Here is a 10,931-nt window from a genome sequence, read left to right on the forward strand (position 1 = left end):
AGCTGTCAGTGGAATCCGGAGTGAAACCTGGAGGTGCAGCAGAAACAGAACCTGCTGTGAGTAATGGCTGAATCAAACACGCCGCACCAGCGCCTTGTTTACCACAGAGGAGGGAGGAGTCAAGACCGAGTCACAGACGTGGGCGGGTTTTTCCGAACACAACACGTCGACGGTGTCCATATATGGTTCGTGACGTCACGCGCCGGAGGTTCCATTCAAATAAAACTGCTGGGCCGGAATCCCCTGGAAGGAAATGTAGGCACAGACGCCGGCAGGGCCGTTCGCTCGCTCGCTCGCTCGCTCGCGCGCGTTATTCCCGCTTCAGACTCAGGCACAAGTACGACTTCCGGACGGATCATGAAGGTGTGCAGCATCGACTGCCGGCGGCTGAAGAAGATCCTCAGGAAGGAGCGCGGGAGCTGCCTCGTCGTGGACTGCAGACCGTATTTCTCCTTCACCAACTCCAACATCAAAGGCTCCGTCAACGTCAACCTGAACTCGCTGGTGGTGCGCAGGTCCCGGGGAGGACCGGTGCCGCTGCAGTTCGTCATCCCGGATGAGAGAGCCCTGTTCCGCCTCCGGGAGGGCAGCATATCGGCCATCATCGCGCTGGACGAGCAGACGTCCCACTGGCAGAAGCTGAAGAAGGACAGTGTAGCGCAGATCGTCATCAACACGCTGTCGCATCTCTCCAGCGGGACCAGCGTTTGTTTCCTGAAGGGTGAGCGGCTTCTCGGCTCTTTATCGAGGCCAAATGGGGGAATGGTTCATTCTTTTCTTTTTACTTTTACCTAAAATCATGCTTAGCTTAAATAATCAAGCTGAAAACTGCGTGCGTAAAAACTGGGCGCTTCTGGAAAATCTCTGATTTATGACACAAACGGAATTAAGAATCTTTTATGTGTCTCTCAGGCTTTTAAATATTGTTTATTAGCTCTACCCTAGATTTTCTGATTTTTTTTTTCTCAACCAGAAACATTTTTTATTTCGTGCGTCAATGGAGCGGATGAGTCAGTTTCGAAGAAACGCGCGAGAATGGGTGTTGTAACGACACACAAACAAATCTCTTCAACAAAGCCGAAATACATTTCCTCCGGGGTCGGGGATCTGTGTTGAAATACATCCGTCTGTCTTCGTCCTTGCGCGTAAACGGATTAAGAGCTGCTGTGATTAATGACGCGTCTGGATCCAGTTTACACCATTCAAGCGTAAAACTATTATACCAGGGTTTTAGGTTTTTTGTTTTTTTTTTTTTTTTTTTTTTTGCTTCATGTCTGTGAGTTTGTATTCTGGCTTGTGTTCATGAAGGTTGTCCTGCTTCCCTTAGGAGGATACGAGAACTTCCACTCTCAATACCCCGAGCTTTGCACTGAGGTGAAACCCGCGGACCGGACCGGAACTGAAACCGAGAAACGAGTCAGCAGCCACCCGGAGAAGCAGTTTCACCGCAAACCAGATTATGATCAGGTATGGGAACTCCCTCCACAACAAGGTGCTTCCTTCCACCCCCACACAGCCATAGAACCACCAACCTCATTTAGAGGTTAGTTTAAATAAGAACTTGTTAAAATGCTTAAATAACCCCCCCATAAAAAGAGTGCTTGGACACTGAACCCCACATTGCTCCAGGTGGTTATATGTGACTGTAAAGCTCTTTGGGGCCTTCTCAAACTGTAGTGAAGTGCTATATTTACCATTTCCTTTGTCTCATGGCTAATACAATAACACAAACCCCTGTAGATCTGAAATCACCTGTGTGGCTTCTTTCACCTTGTGGCACAAATCTCCTCCAGTCGCTGTTAGAGTGCACCGTGATCTGATTCCTATTGCCCTTGATTCACGTGTTCTTCACCTTTTCTGCCCCCAGGGTAAACCTGTGGAGATCCTGCCTTTCCTCTACCTCGGTAGTGCCTACCATGCCTCCAGACAGGACTATCTCAGCGACCTTCACATCACTGCCTTGCTCAACGTGTCTCGCAGAGACCTGCAGCCTGCCATTGGCCAGTATGAGTACAAGTGGATCCCAGTGGAGGACAGCCACATGGCAGACATCAGTTCTCACTTCCAGGAGGCTATAGAGTTTATAGGTGAGTGACAGCCTCCCTCCTTCCCTCCTAGTGTTTTTTTATGTGTGTTTTAGATTATATAAAACAGTTGAATCACCAGGCTGAAAATAGTTAACTCCTGTAAGAAGAGGACTCGGTTTGTGTATATTTATAACACCTTATCGTCTGGGTCTTAAAAATATCTGTCAAGTCCACTTTGGGCTTGACTGCAGCCATTCACCTGGCTCTCATTCACAAATAGAAAGCTATAAGAAAGGCAGCGGTAATCAGTTTAGCCCTCAATCCAGCGCACTCAGCCAGCTCTGCCACTCAGGATTTGCTCACTTCCCCTGTTCCCTTCCGACCCCCCTCGGCTGCTTCCTCTATCTTACCTTGCAAAATGCATGCCGTCATCACCTCTTAGGCCAAATCACGTGGTGTCGGGAGCGGCTGCCGAGGGTGAGCTGTTTGCATGGAGGAGTTTAGGAGGCAGACTGCTGCCCACGTATTATGTTTTGGTAAAAACAACAAATCAGAAAGCAATAGAAAAGCATGTTTGTCGGTTAAAGGTGACTGCACCAGAGGCCGACAGGGCAGAAAAAATAGGTTACAGAAAAAGAGAGTGTGTGGGAGAAGAGAGGTGCTGGATAATAGCTATGGATGGATATTTATAGACAGGCATAACCAAGGACGAAGCTGCTTGGCTGACCTATATTGAGCAGTAGCTATTGTGTGCATTGTGCATTGTTTGGGGATGGAGTCTCCTCATAACCCTGGCTGTTACATAAGGCAACTAAAAGCCCAGACCTGGTTAGACTGGAATTCATTATCCAAGCGATTAGGTATGGAGTGCACGCAACTAATCACCATTGTTAAATTTAGATTAGAATCAATCAGCAAATAAAAACGGTGGTGATGTAAGGCTGCAGAGAACGTAATTAATGTTATTGACATCCGGGGTAAAACTGAAGCAAACCGTGTCATCTCCAGCCAAAGGATGGCCATTAAAACACCCACAGCTGCTGCCGCTCTCTCTGCACCCTCCTCCTCCTCTCTAGATGGAAGTTTATGATTCATTCATATGCTTCATCAAGACTGAGCTGATTCAGGTTGACAGACATCAGTCATGGCCCTGCAGTGGTTTTCAGGGACAGACCAAAGGGCCCTTGATGTTTCTGTGAAACAGAGAGGCTCATGTAGGTGTCTGCACTGGTTGAACTGAGTGCATGTCGCTGAAGCAGACAGGCTGGCAGGAAAAGAACAGTGTAGGTGTGCTTAGGCTTCAAACACCAATTAAACCTTGAAAATATCAAAAGATACAAATGACACAGGAGCCATATGAGGGCGTTAGAAGTTACTGAGGGTCAAAATATACATGTCTGTGCAGGAGTGAGCATAGCGTCAGCATGTGACACCCTCATCGCTGAGCTAGAGGAAAACAATCATGAGCAGCTGTGACTAACACAAACCACAGAGGTTTTCTGTGTGCATCACTGAGACTGGAGCATGGGGGGCGTTAGGAGTTGAGTGTCCACTTCCATTGATGTGTCCACCTTCACTACTGACACAGAAGTGCTTATATTGTGCTATTTGCTGCTGAAAAACTGTTACGACTTTTCTTTTAAGTATGGAAGCGTTTGTGACACATAATTCAAAATAAAAGTCAATATTGGAAATGCTTTTTTACTTGTCTCTTAAATGAAATGAAAAACAATTCTCCAAACAGCTTTTTCATTTTCTTCATCAATGTCGCTCATTCTGTGACATAATTAAAGTGACAAAGCCAATGGAGATCACTTTTTCGTTCTCAAATCAGTTTGAGTTAGCAGTTCCACGGGGCGCACGGCGATGACGTCAGTGCTCGCTCCTCCTCTGCTTTGGTTTGTGCTATCGGCGAACGACATGATCAGTTCTCTGAGAGTAACAATTTTGCCCTTTTTTTCTCTCCTTTCAGACCATATCAAGCAATCAAAAGGAAAAGTCCTGGTACATTGTGAGGCAGGCATCTCACGCTCACCAACCATCTGCATGGCTTACATGATGAGAACGCAGCACCTGCGGCTGGACGCGGCTTTCGACATCATCAAGCAGCGGCGAACGGTCATCTCCCCAAACTTCAGTTTTATGGGCCAGCTGCTACAGTTTGAGTCTGAGGTCCTGTCCAATGCCCCGGTACTCACTGCAACACCCCAACCAGCTGCTCCCTCTGTCCCTGACTCAGTCTCCTTTTTCGCCAGTGACTTTACCGCCACCTTTAACACCAAAAAATTTGAGGCATCCGTGTTCACCTTCCCTACCTCTTGTCTGCAGTCCCCAGTCCACCACCAGTTCAAACTGAGCCCTATAACTGCACTGCCTTAAGATGAACTCTGGTTGCTTGTAGTTTTACTTGAAAACATACTATGGATCTGTTTGTGTGGACTGTTTGAATCAGCAGGACGGATAGATCGGAAATCAGCAATGGAAAGAATGAAATGAATAATGTTTAGAGTTTTCCCTGTCTTCTGAACTGCAGTGTTATAACAACACAGCACAGTAAAAAACTGCAATATACTTGCCTTAGCTTAATATTGTGATTTCTCTGCCTATTCACTAATATATAGAGGCAGTTAAACCTAATTTATTTAAAGCAACGGTCTGTTTTTTTCAATAAAGTTGATATTAATGTGTTTAATAAATGTTTTCACCAAAATAAAAAACATAAACAACTTGTCATGTGATCATTCAAGCATTTCTGCTCAGATGGTTGGTGATTGTGTCTTTTTCAATAATGTCCTGGATTCACATAAACTACATACTAATTAAAGTTCTATTTTTAATCCATTGTAATCAAGGCATACATTCTCCATTTGGACAAAACTAAAGATGACAAAAAGACAACAGTGACACCTGCAGTGACTCCTAGAGAAAATATGGAAGAGCATCAAGATTAAGAAAACATTTATTAGTCCCACAATGGGGAAATTGTAATATGAAACAGCACAGGTACAGTCAGAATAAGTGAGAAAGGATAAAAGAAAATATACATTATAAAGAGCTAAAAACGGTGGGATACCCTATACATTATAAAAAGAGCTAAGCAGTAAAATACAATATACAGAAGAATAATGAGTAATGTATAGCATATTGACAGATATTGCACAGTTAAAGTGTCGGTGTATAGAGATATACATTGCTATTGCACAGTTAAGTGTAAGAACATTATTATAGGCTTGTTTTTTTCCTAACACCACATATTCCAACATTAAATCAGACATTTTTGTGAATGCAAATTTCAGGCCATTTAAATAATACAATATATCTGATAAATAATAAAGAAAAGACTAGGGAGAGGACTAAATAAATATTGAAGCAATAAGTATGAAGACATTTAAAAAAGCAGTAAAAAAAAAGAGTTGATCAAGTTAACGGTTGAAAAGTTAGTATGTGTTTAAACGTCACAGATGATGCCTCAGGTGTTAAAGGGTTAAGACTTTCTATATCACTTTTATAATTTTGACAGGCATTAAAAAATAGAACATAGAACCGGTCTGTTTTATTTATGCTACAACACAAACCATGTAAAACCATGTAGGCTTATTGTTTTTAGTAGGCTTTTGTTTGCCATTATACAGAATACAAAAGCATAGGCCAAGGATAGGGCAAATCAATGCAAAGATAACTGTGGCATTAAAGCGTTGATTTGATTCATGCCAAATTCTTTTGCATAAATTCACATTCTTGTTCATTTTCACAGTATTTGATAACTGCAACTACATGTTAGTGACATGGCGCTTATGCATCTTCAGCCAAAGTCGTTGGTCATTTTAGTCCCATAAAGAAAATATATATTTATTTATTTAATGAATGTTTTCTTATTGCGAAAAACTGGCTTTAATAATTCACTGTTTACGACACAAAGTCAAAGTCAAGGCCCGGGGGCCGGATCCGGCCCTCTGGGTAATTCTATCTGGCCCTCCTGATCATTTTTTATTATTGTTATTAATGGAGCGAGGTTATCTTATCTCGCTTATTTCTAACTGGTATAAATATATATTTTTCACAGAGAGTAAAATATTAAAAGTTATTTAAGGTTTAAGTTGATTTATTCTGGAATAATATTCCTGCCTGTTTTTATTGATAGTAATGTTAAAAGTTACATTTTTAAAGTTTTAAAAATGTAGTTTGAGTGTGTTCAATAAACGTTTCTCCTGTTCTGCCTAAGGGGTGTTATGGGTTTTGGCCCCCTGTGGTACAGAGTTTGACACCCCTGGTTTACGCCTGAACCATCAGTGGTTGAATCAGGAAGGGGCGTCCTTCCATCCGGGAGCTCCGCTTTGGCGCCCAGAATGTCAGAGGCAGAATGTACCAAGTGTGACAGTGAAAAAAAATAAAAATGTTTCAACGTTTTAACGGTGCATTCAGAAGCAAATATATGCAAATATTGTGCCAAACCAGAATTTATATACACATAAATGTTAATGTTAATGTCTGTGCAGGTCCTTCCATTGGACCCGACGTTTTTTCACAACCCTATTTTTACATAATGGAACTGGCCATTACGTCCGCCCCCACCGCCATTTTCCATGTTATTCTGTTTTGGCAAGACTGTTTCATTTTAGTTGAATGCAACCGTTTATCTTTTAAATTTTGATTTATAAGATTACCGGCATCTCGACTTCGGTGGAGAGGGGTTCAATCTCCGACTTTTTCAAAGGAGACGCCCTGTTTAAGCAGCCATGTATATCAAACAGGTGAGTCACATCAGCTTGTGCATACTAGTAGTACTGCTGCTTACTTTCCCTTGGCTGACAACAAGAACAAGCAGGGTAAACAGGCTTTTACAGCCCGGACTCTGTAGTCTTTAATCGTGTGGATATGTGTTCGCTAAGTCAAGCAACCCCCATTACATGCTCACACAAGCGGATTTTCGCGCTTTTCGTATTTAAATATGACTGGACGCCCCCTTTGCCAAAGCTAAGCTAATGCTACTGCTAGCTTGTATTAGCGCGAAAATGAATCCATCCATGCATCTAAGGGGAGCAAAATAACATCGCGCACACGTTCATAATGCACAGTGTTTCATTCACGCCGCACACCACGCACACGTGCACTATCTGGAATTGCTCAAGTTTTTTTTATGACACGTTTAGCGTTAGCCGATGAATGCATCGCTAGCCGAGGCCTGATCCCGTCTCTGTTGCTGAATTCTGCCGTTATCCGTCTTCGATGGCGTGCATCATAAATAGAATGGCTTACCACCCACGTATCCTCTTGTGCAGGTGATTATTCAAGGGTTCCGAAGTTACAGGGACCAAACTGTTGTTGATCCATTCAGCCCGAAGCACAATGTCATCGGTGAGTGTTGGTGCTGGATTTTTCTCGTGTCGAGTCTAACTTGCTTTTTTTTAACGCCTTTTCTCATTTCAAAGTATGTTTGCCCCTATTAATGTTGCCTTCTCTCTGTGTATTTCCTATTTCATTTTCAGTTGGAAGAAATGGGTCTGGAAAAAGTAACTTTTTCTACGGTATGTGGGCTTTATTTACATTTTCATGGTGTAGTTACTATTGATTTTTCTATTGCTGCTGAATGAAGTTGTCTTTTCCCACAGCCATCCAGTTCGTCCTCAGTGATGAGTTCAGTCACCTGCGGCCTGAACAGCGCCTGGCCCTTCTCCATGTGAGTAATGCCAAGTTTGACTGCCAGCTTGTGTTACCTTATGTCACTTATTTGTATTTTATGTTTCTCTCTCTCTCTCTCGTCCATTCTTGTCATTTTAGGAAGGAACTGGTCCACGTGTCATTTCAGCTTTTGTGGAAATTATTTTTGACAACTCTGATAATCGGCTGCCGGTAATGGCTAATATTTCTCATCCGTTCCATTTAATTTCCATTTTGTTTTCTTAAACTTTCGTAACTTCTAATATGCCAGAGTTTTATGTAGCAATCATTTTTTGGTTTAAAATAAGCTATGTTGGTTCTACTAAAGAAAAACAAAGTTTTTTTTATGGGCTGTTGAAATACTTTTTGGACACACAGACCTAAACGGTGTAGTAGGATACTTGTTGATTCAAATGAAAGATGGATTTATTTGTAGTGTCCATAACACCTGCATTGAGTAACCATAGAAATATAGTAAAAATATATATTACCGTATAGCTGGCTATCAACTTCAGCGTTTTTAGTTATCAATTTCTGCATCTCCAGCGACCAAATTCAGCTTACAGTATTCACACTAGCATATAGCAATGCTCTATATCTAGTTCATAATTATGTTAAAAAGTTATGGTTTTAAAGTTTTAAAGATTTAGTTTTAGTGTTCAACAAATGTTTATCCTGTTTGGCCCACGACCTAAGGTGTGTTTTGTATTTTGGCCCCTCGTGCGATTGAGTTTGACACCCCTGGTCTAAGGCATTGCCGGTGACGCTCAAGCACAAAATATTTAACATACTGAATGTAACCTTTCCTTTATTCAGTCCCCCACAGGTTATGGTCTCATCACACAACTGTCGTTTTTTTTTTTCTTTTTCCAGTAAAGTAACTTGCAGAATCTTCCACATGCTTTCTTGCCCCTTGTTTTTGTTCTGCTTCTCATTGTCGAAACGTTAAAGGGAATCAGAAACATTAAAACTGAATCTTAGTCTTGTTAATACCAGACTAAGTGAGAATTTTGTGACCAGTGACAAGCATATCTCCTTTCAGATTGACAAAGAGGAAGTCTCTCTTCGCCGTGTCATTGGTGCAAAGAAGGACCAGTATTTCTTGGACAAGAAGATGGTGACGTGAGTCTTGCTGAGCTGTGACTGCTTGTGTCCCTTTTATCACAGAGAATGACAAATTTGGGATTGAATGTATTCAATGTGCTGTTGTTGTTACAGTAAGAATGACGTCATGAACCTTCTGGAAAGCGCCGGCTTCTCTCGCAGTAACCCATATTACATAGTCAAGCAGGGAAAGGTGAGAAAGATATATTGCTAACTTCACACGTCTTCAATCCAAAATACTCCCTCATGATGTTTTCTGCTCCCCAACCCTTTCAGGAACACTCTGTCATAGTAGACTAGATGACCTTTATTTTTATTGTACAGTAAGGCAAAATAAGTATTTGAACACCCTGTGATTTATACGGAAGCTGAAAACAGCCTGCCATACTTTCTTTTTTATTGTTTTCTTGTTAAAACAAGATTCACTATCTTGTTATAACGAGAAAACTACGTTTGTTTTCTTGTTATATTGAGATAATTAAGATAATTGCGACCTTTGTCGCACAGAGAGGCTGAGACTTTTCCTGTTTAAAGTCTCTGTAGTTTGTGGTTAACAACAAAAACAGTAGAAGAAAACACTCCACTAAAGTGGTTTTGGTCTGTTTTTCATTTATTAGTGGATCTACGCTCTTTAAACGTCTTCATTCCATCTCATGCAGCAGCCTCCTCTCTTATTTCCCTAAAACGCCTGAACAAACAGGCTGATTGACAGAATTCAGGGCTGCTGAGTGTGTCTGCATGGTGCGTTCACTGAGCTCCGGACACCTGCAGCAAAATAAAGCAGTTTATCAGAGAAAATGTCGAACACCAGAACTGATCCATATATGATTTATTGATTTAATAGTGTTGACATTTTTTCTGAAAAACTGCTTTGTTTTGCTGCAGATTTTATAAAAATAACAAAAGTATAGTAGTGGTCTGAGTTGGGCCGAGTGGCTGTTTGGGTCTGCTAATGTCCTGAGTTCAGTGAACGCACCATGCTCAGATTCTAACGAGTTATCTCATTTTCTCGAGAAAACGAACATTGTTTTTGGGAGGAAATGAGATAACTTGTTTTGTTGAGAAAAAGTTTGTTTTCTCATTATGAGTTATGTTTTTTTCCCGAGAAAACAAAGTTAGTTTGTTCATTGTAAAAATGTAATATATTATCGAGATACATAGATTTGTCCCGTTCTCTCTCTTGGAGGGGTGTGTTCATTTTAGGTGCATGTCCACTGTGAGAGACATGATCTAAAAAAAAATTGGAAATCAAATTGAGTGATTATATAAATAATTTATTTGTATGATGCAGCTTCAATTAAGTATTTGCACACCTGAGAAAATCAGTGTTAATATTTGGTACAGTAGTCTTCGTCAGGTTTCCGGACTGTCGTTTGAGCTCCTCCAATGATTTTCTATTGGGTCTGGAGACTGGCTAGACCACTCCTTTTTTAACAGATTTGCTCTTTGTTATTTTCAAAAAGGTTAAATTTCCATCTTCTTCTCATTATTTCCTAAAGATTAATCAGATGGCCACAGCACCCGATTCCCAGCGGCTGAAGCTTCTGAGAGAGGTGGCGGGAACACGAGTGTATGACGAACGAAAGGAGGAGAGCATTTCTCTGATGAAGGAAACAGGTGAAAACTTCTTAATGCAGTTCATCACAAACCAATCTGTTTAACAGTGTGCTTCGAATTCACTTTATTTTGCACGTCCATTTCTACATTGACCTTTTTTTCTTTAGTGTCACACACTGTAGTAAAAGTCCTGCTCTGTCTAACAAAAAGCATCTTGTGTGTTTTCCAGAGGGCAAGCGAGAAAAGATTAATGAGTTGCTGAAGTACATTGAGGAGCGTCTTCACACTCTGGAAGATGAGAAAGAAGAGCTGGCTCAGTACCAGAAGTGGGACAAGATGAGGAGGGCTCTGGAGTACACCATTTACAACCAGGAGCTGAATGAAACCCGCGCCAAACTGGACGAGGTGACCACAACAAAACACACCAAACTGGGCTACAGAACTGTGAAAGGGTCTGGATAGAAAAAATTTTTTGCTCCTCAGTACTTCAGTGTTCCACACTCATGACATGCAGCACAAAGTTGAGATGTGTACATGCATTTTATTTTGTGTGTTCTTGGTGCATCTTCTGTACTCAGACTTTCC

General features: G+C 41.6%; 2 protein-coding genes across 2 annotated transcripts in view; both read left to right on the forward strand.

Annotated features, from left to right (window-relative positions):
• Nucleotides 1-214: 214 nt before the first annotated feature.
• On the forward strand, nucleotides 215-4,755 carry dusp5 (dual specificity phosphatase 5). Its single transcript, XM_024260055.2, has 4 exons — nucleotides 215-721; nucleotides 1,328-1,467; nucleotides 1,868-2,087; nucleotides 4,000-4,755. Exons 1-4 carry the CDS (start codon nucleotides 358-360, stop codon nucleotides 4,404-4,406), a joined length of 1,131 nt encoding a protein of 376 aa, XP_024115823.1. The 5' UTR covers nucleotides 215-357; the 3' UTR covers nucleotides 4,407-4,755.
• A 1,828-nt stretch (nucleotides 4,756-6,583) lies between these two features.
• Nucleotides 6,584-10,931, forward strand: part of smc3 (structural maintenance of chromosomes 3) — a gene marked incomplete in the record, with an annotated part of 32,692 nt that continues 28,344 nt past the window's right edge. Inside the window, 9 exon segments of the mRNA XM_024259676.2 lie at nucleotides 6,584-6,778; nucleotides 7,307-7,382; nucleotides 7,514-7,552; nucleotides 7,637-7,704; nucleotides 7,806-7,877; nucleotides 8,728-8,807; nucleotides 8,904-8,982; nucleotides 10,289-10,406; nucleotides 10,576-10,761. Coding sequence (XP_024115444.1) covers nucleotides 6,764-6,778; nucleotides 7,307-7,382; nucleotides 7,514-7,552; nucleotides 7,637-7,704; nucleotides 7,806-7,877; nucleotides 8,728-8,807; nucleotides 8,904-8,982; nucleotides 10,289-10,406; nucleotides 10,576-10,761 — 733 coding nt within the window.

Source organism: Oryzias melastigma, linkage group LG1 (genome assembly GCF_002922805.2).
Source record: "Oryzias melastigma strain HK-1 linkage group LG1, ASM292280v2, whole genome shotgun sequence".
NCBI classification, from domain to species: Eukaryota; Metazoa; Chordata; class Actinopteri; order Beloniformes; family Adrianichthyidae; genus Oryzias; species Oryzias melastigma.